This window comes from Schistocerca serialis, chromosome 5 (assembly GCF_023864345.2).
Source record: "Schistocerca serialis cubense isolate TAMUIC-IGC-003099 chromosome 5, iqSchSeri2.2, whole genome shotgun sequence".
NCBI lineage: Eukaryota > Metazoa > Arthropoda > Insecta > Orthoptera > Acrididae > Schistocerca > Schistocerca serialis.
Genome location: NC_064642.1, coordinates 519,397,690 through 519,424,390, shown reverse-complemented (window position 1 = coordinate 519,424,390; position 26,701 = coordinate 519,397,690). Strand labels below are relative to the sequence as shown.

At 43.0% G+C, this 26,701-nt stretch overlaps 1 protein-coding gene across 1 annotated transcript in view; it reads left to right on the top strand.

Annotated features, from left to right (window-relative positions):
* LOC126482056 (carboxypeptidase B-like) overlaps positions 1-26,005 on the top strand; it is a 139,546-nt gene extending 113,541 nt beyond the window's left edge. Inside the window, exons 8-10 of the mRNA XM_050106032.1 lie at positions 2,119-2,175; positions 10,727-10,811; positions 25,695-26,005. Coding sequence (XP_049961989.1) covers positions 2,119-2,175; positions 10,727-10,811; positions 25,695-25,903 — 351 coding nt within the window. The 3' untranslated portion in view covers positions 25,904-26,005. The remainder of the gene's footprint in view (positions 1-2,118; positions 2,176-10,726; positions 10,812-25,694) is intronic.
* The last annotated feature ends 696 nt before the right edge of the window (positions 26,006-26,701 follow it).

Below are 26,701 nucleotides of genomic sequence, written 5' to 3'. Positions count from 1 at the left end.
TCTGCCAAAGTGTTCCCAAGTGGGACTCACAACGTCCCAGCTTCTTGGTACTTGGCTGAGAAGACCCTGTCTCAATAGAATAGGTCAGAACTCGAATAGTCCATTTCCCAATTATGGGTTAAGAATCAATTCTGTTAACGAAAAAGTTTACATATCTTATTCATGTGATCCGTACGTGAGATATATAATGGAGCCAGCGGAAGTGTCGCAAAGCCTCTCTCCTACACTTCCGTTTCTCTAAACTGATGTAATATGGTTTCGCTAGAACTACGTCGGCTTGTTCCCAAAGATCCCTATTCAAATTTCCTGTTCATCTCTGATACATTTTCGTATGTGAGTTACTGGCACGTGTTCTCATTGCTGGGAATTAAATAAAGGAGTTCTGTAGGAAATGGAAACATTAATTATAATGAACCCGCTATCGTTATACTACGCCAACGATAAAAACATGGTATTTTCCTAATACAGTAATGTTTTTCTCAATTTTTTTGTTAATAACTCCGATTAGATAAGTTACATGACCCCAGTTTTTTCAGCAAGCCTGATTTACTCTTGTTTTTCATTGTCATCCTTCACATTCATCGGGCTGGGTAGCCGCGTGGTGTGGGGCGCCTTGTGACGGTCCGCGCGGCCCCGCCCCCCCCCCCCCCCCCCTCCCCCGTCTCGAGCCCTCCTTCGGGTATGGGTATGTGTTAATTATTCAAAAACAGTCTTAATCGCATTTATGACTATTATACCGCCAACCGGTTTCAACCCGACGTAGGGGTCATCTTCTGAGCGTTTACACCATTGGTCGACTGCTGGTGGTGTCACTCCTGTCTACATAACGGCAGGTTCCTGACCCCTACGTCGGGTTGAAATCGATTGGCGGTATAATAATCACAAATGCGATTAAGACTGTTTTTGAATAATTGATTAATCATACTAATCGCTGCTTCATCTCCACAACCATGTGGTCCAAAAAATGAGTATGTGTGTTGTCGTTAGCGTAAGTTAATTTAAGTTAGATGAAATAGGGGTCGATGACCTCAGCAGTTTGGTCCCATAAGAACTTACCACAAATTTCCATCTCGTTTGGTCAGTTTGTCTATTTCGTCATTATCAGGTAGAGGTACGGAAGTGATTAATGGAAAAATGAAATAGAGAGAATGGATTTTAAAGTAAAACAAAAAATGACATAATTCAAAATTCACTTAGTTTAAAAACAGCAGTTACAAATGTCACTGAATAACCACTATTCACAGTAGTGTACTATCAAACATGCTATTTTAACAAATTCAACTTTGTGTTCATAAGTGTTCAAACTGTACGGTATAGGCCCTATTCCACATGTAACTAAGTTTTTATACAGAACATCGTAAAATCATAGTACGTACACGACTATACCAGTTGGTTGGAACATTTAACGAACATAAGTATGCAAAAATATACTAGTCTGAACGATTATTAATCGATCATGTTTTAATTGTTGTTCTTACAGTAGATAGTTACTGTATAACGCGACAATTCTGTGACATTCTTATGACCACCAGTTCTCTTTATATTTTTCAATTACGGAGGTCTACTTAAAACTGATAAAAAAAGTCGAAATTAGTAAATCATAACGTGCAAAAAATAAAAATAGCTCTTGACTACAACAACCTAGCAGAAAATAACTGTTTCATGTACTCAATTCATCAGGGCGATAGATCCACGCATAAAGAAAATCCCGGTTGGACACCTTATACGAATATTTCATCTTGAACATAACAAATGTCCGCGGCTCGTGGTCTTGTGGTAGCGTTCTCGCTTCACGCGGACGGGGTCCCGGGTTCGATTCCCGGCGGGGCCAGGGGTTTTCACCTGCCTCGAGATGACTGGTTGTTGTGTGTCTTTCATTATCATTTGATTCTCATTCACTCACAAGTCGCCGTAGTGGCGTAAAAGAGCGTGTAGAGCGGCGGCCGAACCGCCCACCAATGCCATTCGCTCATTAACACAACAAATTGTATTATGAATTTTCCATTTAAAGATAGGCACCTCATTTCTCAGCTGTCAGCTGTCATAAATTTTTGTTGTTGTGTAGTGGTACATGAAATATTTATTGTAAATTATATACTGATCTTCTTTTCTGTGTAGCTCTTCCTTTACCCGTGGGGCTGGACGACGGATTATCCTGACAACGTAGATGAACTGGTAAGTGCTAAATAGCTATCAGCTGTGAGATAAAAAAAGATCATATAAATTTGAAAAAAGTAAGAAATTACTGTCGTCTAAGTTGTTATTCCTTAACATTTTGAATTCTCTGCATTTTCCGTGTTTCTGTTTTCCAGAGGCATTTAGATTGGCTGTCGTTGTCATTCTTGTGAAATCTAGCAGAGAAAGCTAACGTTGTTAAATATCTACGCTGATTTCTAAATTTTTAAGTTTTGTCATCTGCTCGTTATATCGTCACAGTAAACGAGAGTCATTTATTATTGGAGGCCGCATTAGGTTTTTGACTCTGAATGTTGCCAAGCATTGAGTAGATTTAACAACCATTCTTCATTTTTTTTCTGTAGTCTGTTTCGTGTGTCTTCTCTTTGTATAAATATTGCAACACAGACAAATCTCAATCTGTTTACTCCAACAAATACAATACGTCTCCTCCCCCCTCCCCCCGAAACACCCCCCCGCACTTTCCACCATTACCAAATTAACAATTTTTCATTCTTCGAGGTATGTCCTTCGAGGTATGTGCTTCGAGGTATGTTCTGTGGACCTATTCCTTCTTTCAGTTCTTTTATCTCTCATTCGGTTCAGTCTCTTCTAATTTGTTACCCGAATACCTGTGTAATATAGAGAATTCTCCCTTGAAATGAAAAATTTAAGTTTTTAGTCCCATCTTGTGTGAAAAATTTATCATCCGCGTTTCAATTCCATAGATGACTATAAGGGACTAATAATTTCAGGAAAGACTTCATAGCACATTTATATTATAATTTATCGCTTCAAAAAAAAAAAAAAAAAAAGTATGACATGTGCGTCAAAGGAGACTGATCAGTATTACCGTTGTCGGATTGTAATGATGTAGCTATAGGCTACGTGAATGTCTCAGTGGGCTGTACACATTGTCAGCTTTCTATCTTTTTATACGTTTTTCCATTGCCATGGAATAAATGTTGGTATTCAGGGAGACCATCTTACATGCAGTAGTGGCTTCGGGATTCTCAATCTACAACATGCGACGAAGGATTTTCAATTATAGAATTTATCTTGCAAATAACAAATACGTTTCCAAATGAGGTAGTCTTAGAAGTTAAATTTTAATAAATTCATGTACTGTGATATATTTATAAAAGGCTTAGTTCTTCTATTTCATGACCTTTCTTTTTGTAAAATGAAGTACTTCCACTGTTCGGTTGATTCTGTATCATAACAGTGCATCCCGACAGATTTCATTAAAATTGATATTGGTGTCCAAATCATGGGCAATCAGTTTTCATATAGGAAACGCACAGTTAATATTCATGCTTTTACCACAACTGAATAGGACGTCGAAAAAAATGGAAATAACGGAGTACGACAAAGAGTGAGTAAAGTAACCTCATATTTCTTTCGAGGAATGGTCGTCGATTCCCTTCAATTGCGAGCGGAAGTAGAGAGAAGTATGAATCAGTCTCAGCTGAGGATCACGGTGGTACAACTGTAGTAATCTCACAGCCTTCAATGCTACTAACTGGTGGTCACAACGGCGAATAGTAGACCATGGGAGGAGCAGAATTCTGACAACTACTGTGAGATGTGCAAGTAAATATTGTAAACTTCGGGTGCAATGTATCGTAATGTTCAAAACTGTGGTTTTGCCGAAAGTGTGTACGTATATGGGAAAATGACGCTTTCTGTGTGATGACTGTACGAGAGTTAAAACTCAGTCAGCTGTTAGTTTTCAAATGAAAGTCCAGATCACGCCTGCTCAGTGAGAAGTAAGAAATTTGTGCACATATTACGAGCTAACAAAATTTAGAGCGAAAAAATTATTATTTATTCAAACGAACAACAATTAGTTCTGAGAGGATACTTAAAAAGCAAGCTTTGTAAATTACAATGAAATGATTTTTCTTCTAAAGACTTATTGGTAACAGTTTGTGCAAAACTGTGAAAGCTTCCAGGGAATTAACATCACATGCATTTACTTTAATTAGTACTTGACCATAAAAACGACGCACCTCGCAAAAATATTTCTTGTATCACACAGAATAACGGATACAGACCACATGACGTCTGTACTACAGCGCAGTTCATTGCTTGATAAACAAGAGATATCGTTGTTGAACAATATTTTGGCAATCGATCGCTGGTGTACACGCATGGGTAATCCTGATGCCGCAGTGTCGTACAGTTCAATAATGGCTCGTTCCTAGTAGAGCGGATCAGCTGCACACAGGAAGAGGACCAGGAACCGCCAGTTTTGACGGTCGCGAAACTGGCTGATGTTAGGGGTGTGACTTTGCGTTCACCGTCCAAAAGATTGAGTAGGCTACCTGTTCACTCCCAGATTTGGCTTCGTAGTGTCCAGAAAGCGACTCAGACGTAAAAATTTCGTGCATATAATGTTCGGCGGTGCAGTACTTGAAGGCGTCGGATGGTTTTGGTCATTGGTCGACATCCATGGAATACCCGAAATGGGCCGTGTTTTCTTCACTGATCTTAGTGCATGCACGAATAGTTAGTATGCACTGAGGTAATAAAAGTCAAAGCATAGCGATATGCACATAGACAGAGGGTAGTATACAGCGTACACAAGGTATAAAAGGGCAAGAAAATGGCTCTGAGCACTATGGGACTTAACATCTCAGGTCATCAGTCCCCTAGAACTTAGAACTACTCAAACCTAACTAACCTAAGGACATTACACACCTCCATGCCCGAAGCAGGATTCGAACCTGCGACCGTAGCGGTCGCGCGGTTCCAGACTGTAGCGCCTAGAACCGCTCGGCCACCCCGGCCGGCTATAAAAGGGCAGTACGTTGGCGGAACTGTCATCTGTGCTCAGGTGATTCGTGTGAAAAGGTTTACGACGTGATTATGGCCGCATCATGGGAATTAAAACTCTGAACGCGGAATGGTAGCTGGGGCCTACACACATGGGACACTGCATTTCGGAAATCATTGTGGAATACAGAGTGTACAGAGAATATCAAATTTCAGGAAGTACCTCTCACCGGGGACAACGCAGTGGCCAACGGCCTTCACTTAACGACCGAGAGCAGCACAAACAGTACTAACAGACAAACAACACTGCTTGAAATAACCGCAGAAATCAATATGGTACTTATGATGAACATATGGGGCTGTGGCAGCAGACGACCGGCGCGAGTGCTTTTGCTAACAGCACGACATCGCCTACGCAGGGCGCGTGGACTCGTGACCGTATCTGTTGGACCCTAGATGCCTGGAAAACCGTGGTTTGGCCAGATAAATCCCGATTTCAGTTGGTAAGAGCTTATGGTAGGGTTCGAGTGTGGTGCTGACTCCGCCAAGCCATGGACCCAAGTTGTCAACAAGGCTCTGTGCAAGCTGGCGGTGGCCCCACGATGGTGTTGGATGTGTTTGCACAGAACTGAACCGATCATTGACTGGAAATGGTTATGTTCGGATACTTAGAACCCAAGTTCCCAAACAATGCTGATATGTCACCGATCCACAGTTGTTCGCGATTGGTTTAAAGAACATTCTGGACAACTGGAGAGAATGGTTTGGCCACCCAGATCGCCCAACATGAATCCCATCGAACGTAATCGAGAGATCTGTTCGTACACAAATTTCTGTGCCGGCAACACTTTCGTAATTATGGACGTTATTGAGGTAGCATGGCTCAATATTACTGCAGGGCACTTCTAACGACATGTGGAGTCTTTGCCACGTCGAGTAGCTGCACTACGCCGGGCGAAAGGAGATCTGACACGATATTAGGTGTCCCATGACTTATGTCTCCTCAGCGTACAAGATTTAAATCAACAAAAAATCCACATGTCTTTCATGAAAACACCTTGCACTATCAGGTAATTTGAGTGCTGTGCGCCGTATAGCGTTGTCGAGTTGCGGGCCCTATTCTCTTAAAAACTATGGTGAACAGCATTGTGTACCAAGACATCATTACACTGTTTATTTCACTTCTCGAGACAGATGAAAGTTATCTTGATTGCAGTAGGACAGTGACATCACACCAAATGAAACAATTCATTTCTTAAGAGAATTTTTTGGTGATAGAATCACAGTTCAATGTCTTATTCTTGTGAGGTTTCCGTAAAGAAGGGGTCTACAAAAACAGGCTTCACTCACTTGGAACTAAAGATTAACATAACAACTGATACTGTCAACATCATCGACAACGCGATCCGCAAAGTGGCCTCAAACGTGACAAAGGGAGATCGTGCATGTGTTACATAACAGTGCAACTGTTTTGAACGTAGATTAATAACAATGTATGTGGGGTTATAGTAGTAGCAGTAGTATGGTATTCTGCCATACGGCAGGTCTTGTCATGGGTTAAGCCTCTTCTACTTTTCTCTGTCCATAGCCAGTCATTTCATTTCTGAATATTTGTCTCCTTTGATACTGTCTAGCATTTTTCCCTCCACCATTCCTTCAATAAACAGTCCCTCCTCAAACAATGTCCAATCCAGTTCAGTTTTCTCTTTCTGATGACTTTCAGCATGTTTCTTTCTTCTCCAACTCTTCTTAATATTTCTTCATTCCTTATTCGGTCTTCCCATTTCACTTTTTCCGTTCTTCTTCTCCATATTCACTTCTCCAGTGCCTCCAATCTTCTCTCATCTTCCTTCCGCAATTTCCAGGTCTCCGCACCATATAGTGCAACGCTCCAGATGTAACATTTGGCAAGGCGTTTCTTGAGATATTTGTTTCGTGGTCCAAAAAGTAATTTCTGTTTCCTCTTGAATCCTTCTTTTGCCGTTGTAATTCTTTTCCTAATTTCTGTTGGGCAATACATATCATCCATTGTTACACTTCCGGCCGGCCGCGGTGGTCTCGCGGTTCTAGGCGCGCAGTCCGGAACCGCGCGACTGTTACGGTCGCAGGTTCGAATCCTGCCTCGGGCATGGATGTGTGTGATGTCCTTAGGTTAGTTAGGTTTAAGTAGTTCTAAGTTCTAGGGGACTGATGACCACAGCTGTTAAGTCCCATAGTGCTCAGAGCCATTTGAACCATTTTTTTTTTGTTACACTTCCCAAGTAGAGAGTAGTTATAGAATAAAATTCTTATTGCATGTAATTACTTTTCGATGATGGTGACTTTTTCAGTCACCTTGAACAGTTCTGTTGATACTTTTTACAGTCGTTAATGTTACTGTCCTCACATCACAACGTTGAGATGTTGAAAAATCAGAGCTATGAGTAATAAGGTAAACTATACTAGCAGAAGCATGGTTGTACATAGACATTTGGCAATGAGAAAACTAAATCTGAACGATTAATTGCAGTGAATGAACCATGTTGTGCTTGAGTTTGAATCATTAGTGTGTTCTGTTCTCTCAGAAATACTCCCGAACCATTCACAGACACTCGTATTTTGTCTGTATTTGAGTCTACGGTGGTAATGATGACGATAGCAATATTGGAGCAACAAACAGACGTAAAACATGGCCCTTGTAAATGCATCTTACTGACGAGGATCATCTTAAAAAAAGGATCTTCTAAGCTGCACATAATTGTGCAAAAAAGCCGATGGAGGTTATGAAAAGTTGACTTAGTATCCTCGTGGTAACCAACTAGGATCACGTAATAGTTTCAATTCCTCCTCATTCTTTGTTGTTTCTATTTTTCCAATACTCCCTTATTTCTATCCCTATTTTCCTGTCTTCCGTGTCCCTGTTCCCGATTTCTTACTTCTTCTACCTTGAAAGCCTTCTAAATTAAGTATTTTATTTGTATAAAGTTTTCTGTCTCTTATTTCTGATTCTTTGATGCTGTTTCCTTCCAGTTCATTTCTTATTTCTATAATCCATGTTATTGTTGATTTCTTTTTCCAGAAATACTGCAATATTGTTTCGTTAGCCTGTTCTCATTCATTCAGTGGTGGTATCCAAAGAAAAAGCTGAACTTGTGTTTTCCCATTACTTCTGATATTTTCTGAATGTTTTGGTAGATCTCCTAATTACTTATCATTTTATAACCACCTGAAGACTGTACTGCACCCATTATTTTTCTAGTAATTCGTCATCTGCGTACCTCTACTCGGCCCAGCTAATAGTTCATCGTTAAGTATTCACATGTATACAAACATTCAGGTCCAAACCTGTGCTATAGTGTTTTAGTTTTGTATTTTTAGACATACATTTAATGTTGTTGGTATTTTTTGTCAAATCATATGCTCCTTCCATTTTATCGAGTCTTATTTGTACTGCACCATTCTGCTGTATGGTTTCTTCAAGATATTTAAATACTAGCTCACTCAGTTTTATCTATTTGTGTTTCTATGGTGCATGAATTTTATGTTTTGCTATTATTTACAGAAGATTTGTTTGAGAAACTTGCTCTGTTAGATTTTCTTAAAGTATTGCAAAATCGTCGGCAAAGCCAGTCTGTTTATTTTAATTCCGTTTGATTTTTTCCCACCCCAGTGGGGACTTTTTAGCACAAAATTCCACATTATTACGACTTTTTCTAAAATGGAGTTAAGCAAGAAACGTGCCCCCCCTTGTCCGACACCAGATATATTTTTTACATAAATGTAAATTTAGACTTTTCTTTCATACTGCAGTCTCCGTTTATCTTATCTATTGCTACTCTGTCTACAGAATCAAATGATTTTTCAAAATCGGTAAATGATACTATTACAGCTTTCCTGGTTAACATTTTGAGACGAAATATTGATTTTAAGTTACAAACATGTTCTGTGCAGAGTCTTTCGAAAACCACGCTGATATTCTTCCAGTTCGTTGTAGGAAGTTTCATCAACTCTGTTCAGGAGAATTTTTGCCAATATTTTGCGTGCTACTGGCAGAACGACGCTCCTCTGTAATTACTGATATGTTTTGTCTTTCCTTTTAGGTAGTGTGGTTGGACTAATGCTATTTCTGAGTCTTCTGGAATCTATTCTGTTTTTCAAATGTTCTTAACAAGCAAGCGCAGATCTCTCATAACTTTTGTTTCTTACCGTTTCAGAAATTCTCAACATGCTTTGTTGTTTTTTAGCGTTTTGATGGTTTCGTGAATTTCTAGTTCTGTTGATGGGAAATCGAACTCAAGGTTTTCTGATATCGCTGAAAATTCTGATTTAACTGTTAGAACTGGACAATTTAAGAGTCTGCCAAAAAGTTTTTCTAATATTTCATAACTTTCTTTGTTATTTAATCCTACTTTGCTATTTTCATTTTTGAAACAAATACTTGGTGCTTGATATCCTTTAAGCACGTCATTAATAAAGTCATTGATTTTGACTCAATGACTAAAGTTACTCCAACGTTAAAAGTAACAATTAAAGCGGGAGCTAGATACGATTAGATGAGATGTACGTATTTTTCCATAGATCTACAGTAAGGAGGCCCTCTCGGATGTATACCATGTCATGAAACAAGAAAAAAATAGCACATATTTACAAATAAAAAAGATATGGTAATGTACCTTACACAGAATTAAAGTGAAATGGTCGTCATGGATGTAGAAAGAGTCAAAAAATCTGAAACACATTTTCATTATAAGGTAATGACAAAGGTTCGCAGGAGAGATTCTGTGAAGTTTGGAAGGTAGGAGACGAGGTACTGGCGGAATTAAAGCTGTGAGGACGGTTCGTGAGTCGTGCTTGGGTAGCTCAGATGGTGGAGCACTTGCCTGAGAAAGGCAAGTTCCTGAGTTCGAGTCTCGGTCCGGCACACAGTTTTAATCTGCCAGGAAGTTTCATATCAGCGCACACCCCGCTGCAGAGTGAAAATCTCATTCTGTAAACATCCCCCAGGCTGTGGCTAAGCCATGTCTCCGCAGTATCCTTTCTTTCAGGAGTGCTAGTTCTGCAAGGTTCGCAGGAGAGCTTCTGTAAAGTTTGGAAGGTAGGAGACGAGGTACTGGCAGAAGTAATGCTGTGAGGACGGGGCATGGAGTCGTGCTTGAGTAGCTCAGTTGGTAGAGCACTTGCCCGCGAAAGGCAAAGGTCCCGAGTTCGAGTCTCAGTCCGGCACACAGTTCTAATCTGCCAGAATGTTTCATATCAGCGCACACTCCGCTGCAGAGTGAAAATCTCATTCTGGAGACATTTTTCTAGATCAAAACAAGTTGATTTAAATATCTGTGAAGATTATTCTTATTTCTAGTACTAATCCTACAAACTGCATTGTTTGTATTAAAAATAAAGCACTCGTAGGTTGCAGAATGTTCTTTGTTAACATATTAAGAACGGCGCGTTTCGCTCGGACAGAGCATCATCAGGTTAAAAGACAACCTCATGGAGGCATAACAACGCCTCCATGAGCTTGCCTTTTAACGCGTTTTATGCGGTATCATGCCTTCTTGACGAATGCTTTTTGGCAGAAAATTTCTGATTTTTAACATACCCTGGTGATGCTCTATCCGGGCGAAACGCGTCATTCTTAAGTTAATAAAGAACATTCTGCAACCTATGATTGTGTTTTATTTTATTTCTTATTTATAGTAGCGATAGAAGGTTGCTGTACCACCGCGCCAAGATGGAATACAATAATTCGTATTGTTTGTATGGAAAAGAGGTGCGACTGCTCACTGGTGTGTTGCAGCACGCCCTGGGCATCGCGGCGACCGCTGCGCTGGCTGCAGTACGCGGCACCCAGTACACCGTGGGCAGCTCCGCCAACGTCCTCTGTGAGTACTCACCACAGCACAGCCTGAGGCTTCTGCTGCAGCGCTCTGCCTATGTCAGTCACTTCGTTTACACGGGGCTCTCAGAACCGGTTTTCCGTAAACCAATTTCCCGTTACAGTTTCTGGTCGGCCGTATAAACCCTGTGAAAGAGAAATGTCAGACCTCTCTCATGTCTTTTTGCTTTTACAAACTGTCCATTGGTCTTTGCCGCTTGTTAAATGTTTGCGAATATAACCAACCTCTAGGCCGGAAGTGTGCCATTGTTTCCTTTAGATGCTTTGTATGTACACCTTTGTTAAATGATAATCTGGGTCGGTATGCCTCCCTTCCTTCCCGAGCCAGCATATGTGAAAATCCAATCCGACATTAACGACAAAGAGGCAGATGAAAAGCAGCATGGGAAGATGTTGGCGTGTGTCTCGCTACTTGCACTTTGGGCGAGATACCTGCCTGCTCTAATCAAAGGCCAGTTAAGTTTGGTTTCCACCCAATAATGTCACTGTGAATTCTCGTAATTAGCTTCTTTTAATAGAATTTAGATAGACAATTCGGTACTCCTCTTAACAGGTCGGGGAACAAGGAAGTTATATTTTATTGAAATAATAGTTTTCCTTCGTTTGAGCCGGCCGGAGTCGCTGTGCGGTTCTAGGCGCTACAGTCTGGAGCCGAGCGACCGCTCCGGTCGCAGGTTCGAATCCTGCCTCGGGCATGGTTGTGTGTGATGTCCTTAGGTTAGTTAGGTTTAATTAGTTCTATATTCTAGGCGGCTGATGACCTCAGAAGTTAAGTCGCATAGTGCTCAGAGCCAGAGCCTTCGTTTTAGGTTATGTCCGGAAGGCTGAGCTTCACTCGTGAGTCGTGTGGCCCTTAGAGCAGGGCGGCCCTCTTTGTGTCAATAAGACAATGCAGCATCTTCGCATAATACGTTTAGAAGAACTGCTTCCCAGCACGGTCGCTTTACAGGCACGGCATGGGTCCGTCATTATACGTTCTCTTCGGCATGCAGCGAGATGGACACATTGCTGGTTAATGGTGGAGGTACGCTTCTTGCAGACTCTATGGCTTCAGACTGGGAACGACACCTCAGAAGGTAATGCCCGTTTACACTCCCAGGCGACATACTGGCGCCTGTTACAGGTTGACAGCCTGCTGATTAAGTAGGAAGTTACGCCCTGACAGACATACCGACAAAAAGGCATTTACTAAAATTGAGAGACAAGATTTGAGACATTTTCGAAAAATAAGCAGGATGGTAGAGGGAAAAGAGCATTTTGCTCACGTCTCATATGCTAACACCAAGGCTAGAGCCCTTATTGGCAGCCAATATGAGACTTGGATCTCTCTGAGAGTCGTAAGACGAGGGGAGGGGAGTCGTGTGGAAAATTTTCCCTCTTCTGAAAGATGAAACAAGTAAGCAGGAGACATGGTTGGATGACGCGGACTTTTGGCGGAATTATTGATGTTGAGAAGTCAGAGTTAGAGAAACGAAAGGGTACGGAGGACATTCGGTTTCGAAGAGTGGCACAGAAAACATTCTGTTCTGGACTAGTCAAGAGAAGATTCTGATTCGGGGAGTGGCGGAGAACAGCGGCTTCCTGTGACAGAGATCGATGGAGAGCAACTGGTCTTCGTTCAAGATACGAGGCGGCAGCCAGAATGGTGAGTATTCTAGCGGCAGTACTAGGATGTGACTGAGAACGAGACCGTGAGAAGTTTAGGAACCTTTCCATCTGGTTAAAGTCATTTCACACCTGTAGTAATTTTACTTAATTTTTCAACTGAATTCTTCACTGTTTGGAACTCAAAGTTTGCTACAGTAAATTTTTGAGTGACGATAGATTGCTCGTTAATTAGCCTGGTGCACGTATTCATTCTGCACATATGACCTCTCTTTAGTAAAGTGGGCAACGCAATTATTTCTGCTTCATCATTTAAACTCGAGTCAACAGCTGCCTCTGAAACGAACGCCTCTCGTGCACTATGTTTCCCATAACAAACGGATACACCATACGTACATCGCTTGTAATTGAGACAGTTTAATAGTTCATGTACTTCTTGTTATTTTTGAACGAAGGCGTTCTCCATTTTTTTTTCATGTGTGTAGATCTTTTCTTGAGTCGTCAGGCTTCTGACTGGTTTGATGCTGGCCCCTACCAATTCCTACCCTATGCAACCTCTTCATCTCAGAGTAGCCTTGCAGTCTAGATCCTCAATCATTTGTTGGATTTAGTCTGCGTGCTTTTCTCAGTGGTAAAGTGTTTGCCTTCCATACAGCGGGCCCGGGTTCGATTTCCAGCTGGGTAGGAGATTTTCTCCGCTCGTGCTGTGGGTGTTGTGATGTCCTCATCATTAATTTACCCTCTTCACCGGCACGTAAGTCGCCCAATGTGGCGTCGACTGAAATAAGACTTGCACTTGACGACCGAACTGAACCGAATGGGACCTCCCGGCTAACAATGCCATACAATTATTTCATTTCATTTTTGTTGGCTTCTCTGCGGTTTTTACCCTCAACAGATCCCTCTTGTGTCTTAGAAGTTGTTCTGTGATGTCTTAACAGATGTCCTACCATTCTATCCCTTCTTCATGTCAGAGTTTTCCATATACACTCCTGGAAATGGAAAAAAGAACACATTGACACCGGTGTGTCAGACCCACCATACTTGCTCCGGACACTGCGAGAGGGCTGTACAAGCAATGATCACACGCACGGCACAGCGGACACACCAGGAACCGCGGTGTTGGCCGTCGAATGGCGCTAGCTGCGCAGCATTTGTGCACCGCCGCCGTCAGTGTCAGCCAGTTTGCCGTGGCATACGGAGCTCCATCGCAGTCTTTAACACTGGTAGCATGCCGCGACAGCGTGGACGTGAACCGTATGTGCAGTTGACGGACTTTGAGCGAGGGCGTATAGTGGGCATGCGGGAGGCCGGGTGGACGTACCGCCGAATTGCTCAACACGTGGGGCGTGAGGTCTCCACAGTACATCGATGTTGTCGCCAGTGGTCGGCGGAAGGTGCACGCGCCCGTCGACCTGGGACCGGACCGCAGCGACGCACGGATGCACGCCAAGACCGTAGGATCCTACGCAGTGCCGTAGGGGACCGCACCGCCACTTCCCAGCAAATTAGGGACACTGTTGCTCCTGGGGTATCGGCGAGGACCATTCGCAACCGTCTCCATGAAGCTGGGCTACGGTCCCGCACACCGTTAGGCCGTCTTCCGCTCACGCCCCAACATCGTGCAGCCCGCCTCCAGTGGTGTCGCGACAGGCGTGAATGGAGGGACGAATGGAGACGTGTCGTCTTCAGCGATGAGAGTCGCTTCTGCCTTGGTGCCAATGATGGTCGTATGCGTGTTTGGCGCCGTGCAGGTGAGCGCCACAATCAGGACTGCATACGACCGAGGCACACAGGGCCAACACCCGGCATCATGGTGTGGGGAGCGATCTCCTACACTGGCCGTACACCACTGGTGATCGTCGAGGGGACACTGAATAGTGCACGGTACATCCAAACCGTCATCGAACCCATCGTTCTACCATTCCTAGACCGGCAAGGGAACTTGCTGTTCCAACAGGACAATGCACGTCCGCATGCATCCCGTGCCACCCAACGTGCTCTAGAAGGTGTAAGTCAACTACCCTGGCCAGCAAGATCTCCGGATCTGTCCCCCATTGAGCATGTTTGGGACTGGATGAAGCGTCGTCTCACGCGGTCTGCACGTCCAGCACGAACGCTGGTCCAACTGAGGCGCCAGGTGGAAATGGCATGGCAAGCCGTTCCACAGGACTACATCCAGCATCTCTACGATCGTCTCCATGGGAGAATAGCAGCCTGCATTGCTGCGAAAGGTGGATATACACTGTACTAGTGCCGACATTGTGCATGCTCTGTTGCCTGTGTCTATGTGCCTGTGGTTCTGTCAGTGTGATCATGTGATGTATCTGACCCCAGGAATGCGTCAATAAAGTTTCCCCTTCCTGGGACAATGAATTCACGGTGTTCTTATTTCAATTTCCAGGAGTGTATTTGTCATTTCTCATTCCTTACCTTATCAATCCACTTAATTCTTAACATTATTCTGTTGCACCACATCTCAAATACTGCGATTGTTCCACCACCATACAAAGCTGTGCTTCACCCATATATTCTCAGAAATTTCTTCCTCAAATTAAGACCTACGTCTTATACTAGTAGACTTCTCCCGGCCAGGAATTCCCGCCAATGCTACTCTGATTTTTATGTTATCGTTGCTCCGTCCGTCACGGGTTATTCTGCTGCCTACTTCGTGATCACGGATCCTGATGTTAAATTTTTCACTATTCTCATTTCTACTACTTCTCACTGCTTTCGTCTTACATGGGTTACTCTCAATCCATACTCTGATGCTCATCAGACAGTTCATTCTATTCAGCAGATCCTGTGATTCTTTTTTTACTTTCGATGTGCTTAACAATGTAATAAGCGTATCTTATCATTGATATACTCTCACTTTGAACTCTATTCCCACTCTTAAATCTTTCTTTTATACGCGGTATTGTTTCTTCGGTGTGTAAATTGAACAATAGTGGCAAAAGACCTGTCTTACACCCTTTTTAATCTGAGCACTTCGTTCTTGGTCTTTCACTCTTACATTTCTCTCTTGGCTCTTGTAAGTACTGCATGTGACCTGTCTTTCCCTATAGCTGACCACTACTTTGCTCAGAAATTAGAACATCTTGCACTATTTTACATTGTCGAAGTGTTCCAGGTCTCCAAATCCTATGAACGGGTCTTGATTTTTGTTTAGTCCTGCTTCCATTATCAACCGCAACGTCAGAACTGCCTCTCTGGTGCTTTCATAAACAAAAAGTGAACTTCATCTAACACGTCTTCAACTTACTTGTCCATTCTTCTGCATATTATTCTTGTCAGCAGCTTGGATGCATGAGCTGTTAAGCTGATTGTGCGATAATTCTCACATTTGTCGGCTCTTGCAATCTTCGTAATTGTGTGGGTGATGTTTTCCGAAAGCAAAAGGTATATCGCCTGACTCATACGTTCTACACAGCAACGTGAATAGTCGTTTTGTTTCTACATCTCCCAACGAGTTCAGAAATTCTGACGGAGTGTTATCTATCCCTTCTGCCTTATTCGATCTTAAGTCCTCCAAAGCTCTTTTAAATTCTGGTATTAACACTGGATCCCCTATTTCTTCTATATAACATCCTGTTTCTTCTTCTATCACGTCATCAGACGAGTCGTCCCCCTCATAGAGACCTTCAGTTTACTCATTCCACTGATCTGCTCTCTTCTCTGCATTTACTGTGGAACTTCCACTGCATTCTTAATGTTACCACCCTTGCTTTTAATTTCACCGAATGTTGCTTTGACTTTTCTACATGTCGAGTCATTCCTTCAGACAATCGTTACTTTTTCGATTCTTCATGTTTTTCATGCTTCCCTACACTTCCTATTTATTTCATTGCTAAGTGACTTGTATTTCTATATTCCTGAAATTCCCTGAATATTGTTGTACTTCTTTCTTTCATCAATCAGCTGAAGTATTTCTTCTTTTACCCTTGGTTTCTTCGCAGTTCCTTCCTTGTGCCTATGTTTCTCTTCCCAACTTCGGTAACAGCCCTTTTTAGAGATGTCCATTCCCTTCAACTGAACTGTTTACTGAGCTTTGTAGCCTGAGAGAACTTCTAGCACATCTCTTCATTCCTTAGTGCTTCCGAATATCATTTCTTTGCGTAGTGATTCTTCCTGACTAATCTCTTAAACTTCGGCCTACACTTCATCACTACTAAATTGTGATCTGACTCTATATCTGCTCCTGGGTACGCATTACAATCCAGTATCTGATTTTGGTATTTCTGCCTGACCACGATGTAATCTAACTGAAATCTTCCCGCATCTCCAGGTCTTTTCCAGATATCCCCCTCCTTTTGTGATTCTTGAACGGAGTAGCCGCTATTACTATCTGAAATTTGTTACGTAACTCAATTAATCTTAGTCCTCTTTCACTGCGAGTACCAAGCGCATCTACTCCTTCCCCTATAACTGCATACCAATCTCTCATGACTATCAGATTTCTATCTTCCTTTGTGCACGAATTACCCGTTTAATATCCTAATATATTTTCTCAGTCTCTTCATCTTCGGCTAGTGACGTCGGCATGTATACCTAAACTATATTTCTTTGTGTTGATTTGCTGTCGACTCTGATGAGAACAACCTTGTCACTGACCTGTTCGAAGTAACTCTCTCTCTGCGCTACCTTCCTATTTATAACTAATCCTACTCCCCTTATACCATTTTCTGCTGCTGTTGATATTACCCTATACTCATCCGACCAGAAATCCTTGTCTTCTTTCCATTTCTTTTCACTGATCCCTACTACATCTAGAGTGAGCCTTTGCATTTCCCATTCCAGATTTTCTAGCTCCCCTACCACGTTCGAGCTTCTGATATTCCACGCCCCAACTCGTAGAACGTTATTCTTTAGTCGGTTATTGAATCTTTTTCTCATGGTCACTTTCCCCTTGACAGTCCCCTCCCGGAGATCCGATTGGGGCACTATTCCGGAATCTTTTGTCAACGGAGAGATCATCATGACACTTTTTCGGTTACAGGCCACATATCCTGTGGATACATGTTACATGTCTTTAATGCAAGGGTTTCCATCTCCTTCTGCATCCTCATGCCGTTGATCACTGCCGATTCGTCCGCTTTGAGGGGCTGTTTCTCAACCCAGTGGCAAAAGACTGTCCTTAACCTCTGTCCGCTCTTTCGCTGAATGGGATGACGCTACAGAAGATAATGGAAACCAATGCATTAAAGACACATAACTTAAATCCACGGGACATGTGGTCTGTAACTGAAGAATTGTGATGATAATCTCTCCATTGGCAAAATATTCCAGACTGATACCTCATTCACATCACCGGGAAGGGACTGCCAAGGGGAAGGTGGCCATTACAAAAAGATTGAATAACCAACGGAAGGGTAACCTCCTAAGATTCGGGACGTGGAATTTCAGAAGTCTGAAGGCGGTTAGCAAGATAGAAAGTCTGAACAGGGAAATGCAAAGGCTCAATCTAGATATAGTAAGGCTCAATATAGAATGATGGACGTCAGTGAAGTGAAATGGATAAAAGACAAGGATTTCTGGTCAGGTTAGTGTAATGTATATCAATAGCAGCAGATAATGGTGTAACGGGAGTAGGATTAGTTATGGGCAGGAAGGTAGCTCAGGGAGTGAGCTACTGTAAACAGTTCAGTGATAGGGTTCTCTAGGGTTTTTCTCATCAGGATCGACAGCAAACCAGCACCGCAACGGTAGTTTAGGTATACATGCCAATGTCGCAAGCTGAAGATGATGAGACAGAGAAAGTATAAGAGGATACTGAAGGCTACTTCAGTACGTAAGGGAAGAAGAAAATTTAGTAGCCACGGGAGATTGCAATGCTGTTGTAAGGGGAAGCAGTGGAAGAAAGGCTTGCGGTGGAATATGGTGTTGGTAATAGGAATGTGAAAAAAGAAAGACTGAAAGACGGAGTCTTGCAATAGATTTCAGTTAGTAATAGCGAAAGCTCTGTCAAAGAATTACAAGAGGAGGAGATTTACTTGGAAAACGCCGTGAGATACGGGAAAATACCAGTTAGATTACATCATGGCAGGCAGGGATTCCGAAATCAGATACTGGATCGTAAGGTATACCAGAGAGCAGACATAGACTCAGATTACAATTTAGTAGCGATGAAGAGTAGGCTGAAGTTTAAGAGGCTAGTCAGGAAGAATACATGCCCAAATAAGTGGGATACGGAAGTACTAAGGAATGAAGAGAGATGCTTAAAGTTCGCTGAGGCTGTACATACTGCTATAATGAATAGCTCAGCTTGCAGTTTAGTTGAAGAATAAAGGACACCTCTAAAAAGGGCAAAGACAAAAGCTGGAAAGAAAAACATAGATAAAAGAAGGTAACTGCAAAGAAACCGTGGGTAACAGAAGACATACTTCAGTTGATCGACGAAAGAAGGAAGTACAAATATATTCAGGAAAATTCAGGAATACAGAAATACAAGTCATTTAGGAATGAAATAAACAAAAAGCTAAGGCGAAATGGCTGTATGAAAATGTGATTGTCGAAAGGACAGTCTCTGCAGGTAGAAAAGTGAAAACATCAGTCGGTGAAATTAAAAGCAAGGGCGGTAACATTAAGAGTGCAATGGGAATTCAGGGGAGAGAGCAGATAGGTGGAAAGAGTACGTTGAAGGCTTCCTATGTGGGAGAAAACTTGTCTGATCTTGTGATAGAAGAAGAAACAGGAGTTGACAGGGAAGAAATAGGGTTTCTGTATTAATCGGAATTTAAAAGTGCTTTGGATCACCTAAGATCAATTAAGGCAGAAGGAATAGATAACATTCCAACAGAATTGGGAAAAGTGGCAAATGAAAAAAAAAAGAATATTCTCGTCGGCGTGTAAAATGTATGAGACTAGCGATATACCATCAGAGCTTCGGAAAACCGTCATCCGCACAGTTCCAAAGATAGTAAGAGGCGTCCAGTGCGAGAATTATCATACAATCACCTTAACAGCTCATGCATCCGAGTTGTTGACAAGGATAACATACAGAAGATAAGAAAGGAAAATTGAAAATCTCGTAGAGGACGATCTGTTTGACTTCAGGGAAGGTAAAGGCACTAGAATGACATCTATGACGCTGCGGACTGAAGAAAAATCAAGACACGTTCATCGGGTATACCGAACTGGGAAAAGCTTTAGACAATTTAAAATGGTGTAGGATGTTCAAATGTCTGAGAAAAACACCGTAAGCTATAGCTAGCACCGGACACTATACAATACCTTCAAGAGCAAAGAGGGACCAATAAGACTCGAATACGAAGAAAAAAGTGCTCGTATTAAAAAGGGTATAAGACAAGGCTGTAGTCTTTTGCCCCTACTGTTCAGTCTGTACATCGAAGAAGCAATGAGAGAAATAAAAGAAAGGTTCAGGAGTGGGATTAAAACTGTTTGTGAAAGCATATCCGTGATAACATTCACTGATTACATGGCTATTCTCAGTGAAAGTGAAGAAGAATTACAGGATCTGTTGAATGAAGTAAACGGTCTATTGAGTACAGAATATAGATTGAGAGTAAATCCAAGAAAGATGAAAGTATAGGGAAGTAGCTGGAATGAGAACAACGTGAATCTTATCAGAATTGGGGATCACGAAGTAGACTACGGTAAGGGATTCTGCTACCTCGGCAGCAAAATAACCCTTGATGTACGGTGCAAGGAGGACATAAAAAGCAGACCAGCTCTGGCAAAGAGGGTATTCTAGGCCAAAAGAAGCCTGCTAGTATCAAACGTAGGCTTTAGTTTGAAGAAGAAATTTCTGAGAATATACGTTTGTAGCAGAGCATTGCATGGTAGTGAAAGATGGACTGTAGGAAAACCGGAACAGAAGATAATATAAGCATTTGAAACGTACTGCTACCGCAGAACGTTGAAAATTTGGCGGACTGATGAGATAAGGAGGTCGTCTGCAGGAAAGGAATATATGGTAAGAAGGAGGGACAGGATGAATCGTCATCTGTTAAGACACCATGGAATAACTCTCATGATACTAGAAGTAGTGTATAGGATGACAAGGATTGGAATACAGCATGTGAAATTAGTTCACACTCAAGGAGGATGATAAAATAATTTTTGTCTTGAAAAAGCAATTCGGAGTTACTAGCCTGCTTGCAAGAGAGGTTTATGTTTTGTAATTTTGTTGGCAGTGGATTTCCTGTTTGACCTCTTTTGCAAGGTATCCTTCCTGCCCCGTTACTTAACGGAATAAAAAGTTATATTTCTCAGAGAAAAACAGCGAGGACATAATTGACAACGGCCAACTAGAACCATTTTCATTGCGTTGGTGTTTCCGTCTAGGTGTGCATTTTAGGTGCATTGAAATTAAATGAAAGAATATAATGGAACACACACACACACACACACACACACACACACAGAAAATACTAGATGCAGCATATTTCCCTGCTACAGCAGGTCATACCAAGAAGCACTTTATCAAGGGCCTAAACAGGATGTAAATGATGGAGTAAGCAGCAAGGGAAAGTAATGACGAGACGAACTCACTTCGTAGAAAACTGTCCACATGCTGGCGCAGTGGCGCCGATGGAGACGAACCGAGAACGGCTGCGTAAGTGATCTTTTAACAACGAGACACTGGTGACTTTGTAGCTTTGCTGTTCAGATTCTTCCGTTGAGAAGGTCCCCCACCACCTGGCTCCGGACATCAGCTCAAGCGAGTGGGTGATGGGTTACCTGAAAGAAACTGCCCCAGTGAAACGTTTCAGGCAGTAACGAAACGTTGCATCGAGTCACGTGAAATACTTGCTACTCAGTAGGGAATACATACGATATGCAACAGACCTGGTCGTGAGTGGGTTGTCAGGTAGCTAATAGCATTTTAAAATACTCATTAATGTGGACGAACGAAAAGGAGCAGTATTTTACTGATTACGAAGTTATTCATTGCCTTTATTTAATTGAAGGTGGGCACGTTTTGTCTGTATTATATGGAAAGGCGTACATAAATGCTCAACTACTAAATAGAATTGCTGCCTATGTAGTTGCCTGATTTTTGAATTTATATCATCACTCTCTATTTGACTTGCAAAGGCCCTCATAAATAATAGTCTCCTTCTTCTTCTTTTTCTTATTGCTTGCCTTACCCCCCGTCTCCACACAGTCGGCTTTGACATTTTTAGTGACAGTGGGTTGCTGAATACCATTTCTGACAACGCCACGTGATACAGGTACCAACCCGGTATTTACCTAGCCGGATGTGGGAAATCACATGAGAACCACACACAGGCTGGCCAACACACCGATCCTCGTCGATTCCGGGCCGGTACCTTCTCGAGTCCCAGAATTAAGCGCTGCAGTGCACTGTGATATCCGAGCGGGTACTCTCATAAATAGTCAATGGCAGTGACAAATCATTCGTTAGTTGCCTACTGTGTGCACAGAAATAGGAACACATACTTACTGAAACGAAAGTTTTCTAGCTATTCCAACCCTACAGAATCCTGGAGTACTTTAAATTCGCACCAGCGAAGACTTCGCATTTCTTCAGTATGCTTGAACTACACTGAAGAGCTAAAGAAAATGATACACCTGCCTAATATCATGTAGGCCCCCGCGAGCACGCGGGAGTGCCGCAATAGGACATGGCATGGACTCGAATAATGTCTGAAGTAGTGCTGCAGGGAATTGAAACCATGAATCTTGCAGGGCTGTCCATAAATCCGCAAGAGTGCGAGGGGGTGGAGATCTCTTCTGAACAGGACGTTTCAAGGCATCCCAGTTATGCTCAATAATGTTCATGTCCAGGGAGTTTGATGGCCAGCAGAAGTGTTTAAACTCAGAAGAATGTTTCTGGAGCCATTCTGTAGCAATTATAGACGTTTGGGGTGTCGCATTGCCCTGCTGGAATTGCCCAAGTCCGTCGGAATGCACAATGGACATGAATGGATGCAGGTGACCAGACAGGATGCTTAAGTACGTGTTACCTATCAGAGTCGTATCTAGACGTATAAGGGGTCTCATGTCCCTCCAACTGCACAAGCCCTAAACCATTACAGAGGCTCCACCAACTTGAACAGTCCTCTGCTGACATGCAGGCTCCATGGATTCATGAGGTTATCTCCATACCTGTACACGTCCTTCCGCTCGATGCAATTTGAAACGAGACTCGTCCGACCAGGCAACATGTTTCCAGTCAGTCCAATGTCGGTGTTGAAGGGCCCAGGCGAGGCATGAAGCTTTGTGTCGTCCAGTCATCAAGGGCACAAGACTGGGCCCATATCGATGATGTGTTGTTGAATGGTTCGCACGCTGACACTTGTTGATGGCCCGGCATTGAAACCTGCAATAATTTGCGGGAGGGCTGCGTATCTGTCACGTTGAACGACTCTCTTCAGCCGTCGTTGGTCCCGTTCTTGCAGGATCTTTTTCCTGCCGCAGCGATGCCGGAGACTTGATGTTTCACCGAATTCCTGATATTCACGGTACACTCGTGAAAATCCCCACTTCATGGCTACCTCGGAGATGCTGTGTCCCATCACATGTGCGCCGACTATAACACCACGTTCAAACTCACTTAAATCTTGATAACCCGCCATTGTAGCCGCAGTAACCGATCTAACAACTGCGCCAGACGATTATATATTATAGGCCTTGCCGATCGTAACTCCGTATTCTGTCTGTTTACGAATCTATGTATTTGAATACGCATGCCTATACCAGTTTCTTTGGCGCTTCAATGTAGATAGATGCAATAAGACAGTTTTCGCACGCAGTAACTGGTGCGGATTTCTCTTCTCGTTCTATCTCTTCCGCCTTCTCCTTCTCCTCCTCTTCCTCCACCACATCCTCCTCCTTCTTCTTCTCCTCTTTAAGAGTTCACTGACATCCATATCGAAATCTTATAAAAAAACTACGCAGTGATTACTTCACTGTACTGACGAAAACATGTAATGGGCATTCCAGCTTCTTACTCTTTCTAAACAGTACCGTCCCTTCAGACACCATTCACAGACCTCATTAAAGTAGCAAATTATCCTTCTTCTTTTTACTGTCATCAGCTGGTTCAAAAATGGTTCAAATGCGTCTGAGCACTGTGGGACTTAACATCTGAGGTCATCAGTCTCCTAGAACTTAGAACTACTTAAGCCTAACTAACCTAAGGACATCACACACATCCATGCCCGAGGCAGGATTCGAACCTGCGACCGCAGCAGTCGCGCGGTTCCGGAATCAAGTGCCTAGAACCGCACGGTCACAGCGGCTGTCACCGCGTTGCACTGCACTGCTAGACGGAAAATTGATTTTCAGTGTGGCAGTTATAGCGTTTTATCAGGAAGCCCACTTTCTACGCCATAAACGCTGTTCGCTCTTCCGTTTACAAAACAGTACACTATATATAAAATACTACACTATATGTTTAGTGGATAATAATATGGGGCGTTTCCACCTCTTCCCCTATATGATGGCCTGAACTCTGCTAGATACACTTTCAATGAGGACTCAAAATGCCTGTTCTTCAACGCCCGAAACCAAAAAACGTGATGTTAGACGATAGTATCTGAAGCGAAGGTGTTCCATTTTGTTCACTTTCGGGGCAGGCCAGTCCTCACAAACCAATGCCTGACTGTTATGCTGGTAAAACCATTACGAGTGCTGTGCCGCGCGGGGTAGCTGCGAGGTCTTGGGCGCCTTGTCACGGTCCGCGCGGATCCCCCGTCGGAGGTTCGAGTCCTCCCTCGGGCATGGGTGTGTGTGCCGTCCTTAGCTTAAGTTAGTTTAAGTTAGGTTGATTAATGTGTAAGCTTAGGGACCGATGACCTCAGCAGTTTGGTCCCATAAGACCTTACCACAAATTTCCAAATTTTCCATTACGAGTGTCAAATAAAAGACACTGATGCGACTGAATTACAAGCAGACAATAGAAATGCTGATTTTTCAACCAGCGTAAATAATTTTCATTTTTTAATGTATGTCCGCAGCCTGCACGAGTTGTTTAAATGAAGTTATTTTTCAATGTCTTTAGAAGTTGTTATTCTGTTACTGCGATTAAGGCGTTACGCCGTTGTCAAGCATAAATGTTCGATGCCACGTCACAGCACATACATGTAACGGTACCCATGCGGGTTTGTGACCAACGTTATAGCAATGGAGGCAACGGCTGCGACCACTGACACAAGTGACATAATGCGTAAACGTGTGCTATAAGCATGCAGGTTGAAATACAATCCTTGTAATGTATTGTATTTTATTCTGCAGGAAATCGGTCTGATCAAGGCTTTGTAGGTGCCAAGAGTGATGAAATTCTCGGTTCGGCTGACGAGTAGTTTTAGTCTATTGTGGACTTACTCTTGGAAGGTTAGTGGCTGAGGATTTCTATGTTACTTTACAGTCAAAGATTAGTCAGAGTTATTTTAGTCTGTTAGTTAATTGGATGGTTAGATCAGATTATGTAGGAGCCATGGGGACGGAAATTGAGTGTGTTTCGTCCTGTAGCTACTGCCTGCAGTTTGGAAGCATTTATGTTTCTTTATTTATTTCTCATTAATTTATTGAGCTTGGCAAGACTGAGGCCAACCGGCCCTCTCTTACATTAAACCAGACATTCTACATATTTTTGGCTGCATTCATTAAGAGAAGCATTTAGTAAGTTACATCTAATACAAAAAACAATAAAATTTTAGTAATTACTACCGTGTAGAAAGATAAACCGAACACTTTTTTTCATTCGCTCACGAAAAGTGCAACTATAGAGGCAGTTACGGGAAGGCAAGTTTAAGCTATGGAGGCTGGTGGCATTTAACGTGAGGGAAGGGGCGGAAGAGACCGAGAAAGGGAAACACGATAAAACACAATTAATGAAGCTGGGGGAAAAGAAAGTAGCGAGTGAGCGAGGAATGAGAAGAGAAATAAGCGTAAAGGGAAGAACTTGGGAGGATTTGCTTTACTGTTCGGCAGAGCGAAAACTGTCCGTATACGTTAATTTATAAGGAAACTTAAGAGGGAAATGATTCAGCTTCCTCCTGAAAGCAACAAGGCATTTAATTCTGGACAGAGTGCATGGTCGGCAGCTCGCCCTAGAGGTGAGCGGGCAGCAACAGAGAAAGAGTTTGTGACTTGTTTTATGAACGTGCGCAGGTAGCCTACTGTAGAAGCCTGGCGGAGGGCTACGGACTGCACCTTGTGGTCCACTGGTTTGAAAAATGTCCACTGAAATTGTCTAGCAGTTACAGGAAATATAGAGAATGCGCCATGTAGTTTGCAGCCTTTGTAACTAGGATGCTTGTCGTGTTTACAGATTTCTCTTCCGGCTCGAGCCGTGACTACGCAAAGGGCGTGCCGGGCGCGCGCTTCTCGTACACTCTGGAGCTTCCCGAAGGGGGAGAGTCGGGGTTCGACCCGGAGCCCTCGGCCATCTGGCCAGTCGTCACGGAGACCTTCGAGCTCATCAAAGTCCTGGCCGACGCCGTCTCAGGGCAGTGGCAGCCCCCTGCTACTAGCAGTTAGTGTAGCTGCTTGGTCTGAGGCAGCTAGGAAACATGCATGTATCTGTCAGAACGCTTATATCCTAACAGCGAGGTTAAAATAAATGAATTAAGAAAGCTGCAAGTACGTATTTTCATAAACAATCATGAATATTTCTCAGTAACGGTAATGTAGAGATTATACCTTCCATTCGGTAACATGACAACGGTGAATTTATTGTTTTATACACAGTCTAGTCACATTAATGTGACCACCGCCATGTTCAACTTCAGCGTGCCATAACCATTGACAGACAGCATGTGCAGCGCTTGCAGTGAAGGGTATACAATGCGTGTCCGTGTGTGTGGGGAGGGGGGGGGGCGGAGGGAGGGGGGGGGGCGAACGGAAAACAGTGCAGTCGTTGTCGTAAAGCGGAAACGGAGCGACATATCTGATGTCCAAAGGCGTATGATCATTGGCTTCCAGGCTATTGGTGAAAGCATTTCTCAAACGGCCAAGTTTGGAAACTGTTCAAGTGCCGCCATGGTTGAAGTATACCGTGCGCTGCAAAATGACGCTATCCAAAACCGGTGCTGAGGCATTTGTTATGCACCACGGGGACAGGGATGAACGTGGGCTGCGGAAATGTGTACGGGGAGATAGACTTCCATTTGAGCACGTGCCACCCAGACGGACCCAGAGGGTGTCAACAGTGTCTCCTCAACGACAGTTCAGCGAAGGTTGCTGCGTATGGGTCTTCGCAGCGGGTTCAAATGGTTCAAATGGCTCTGAGCACTATGGGACTTAACATCTGAGGTCATCAGTCCCCTAGAACTTAGA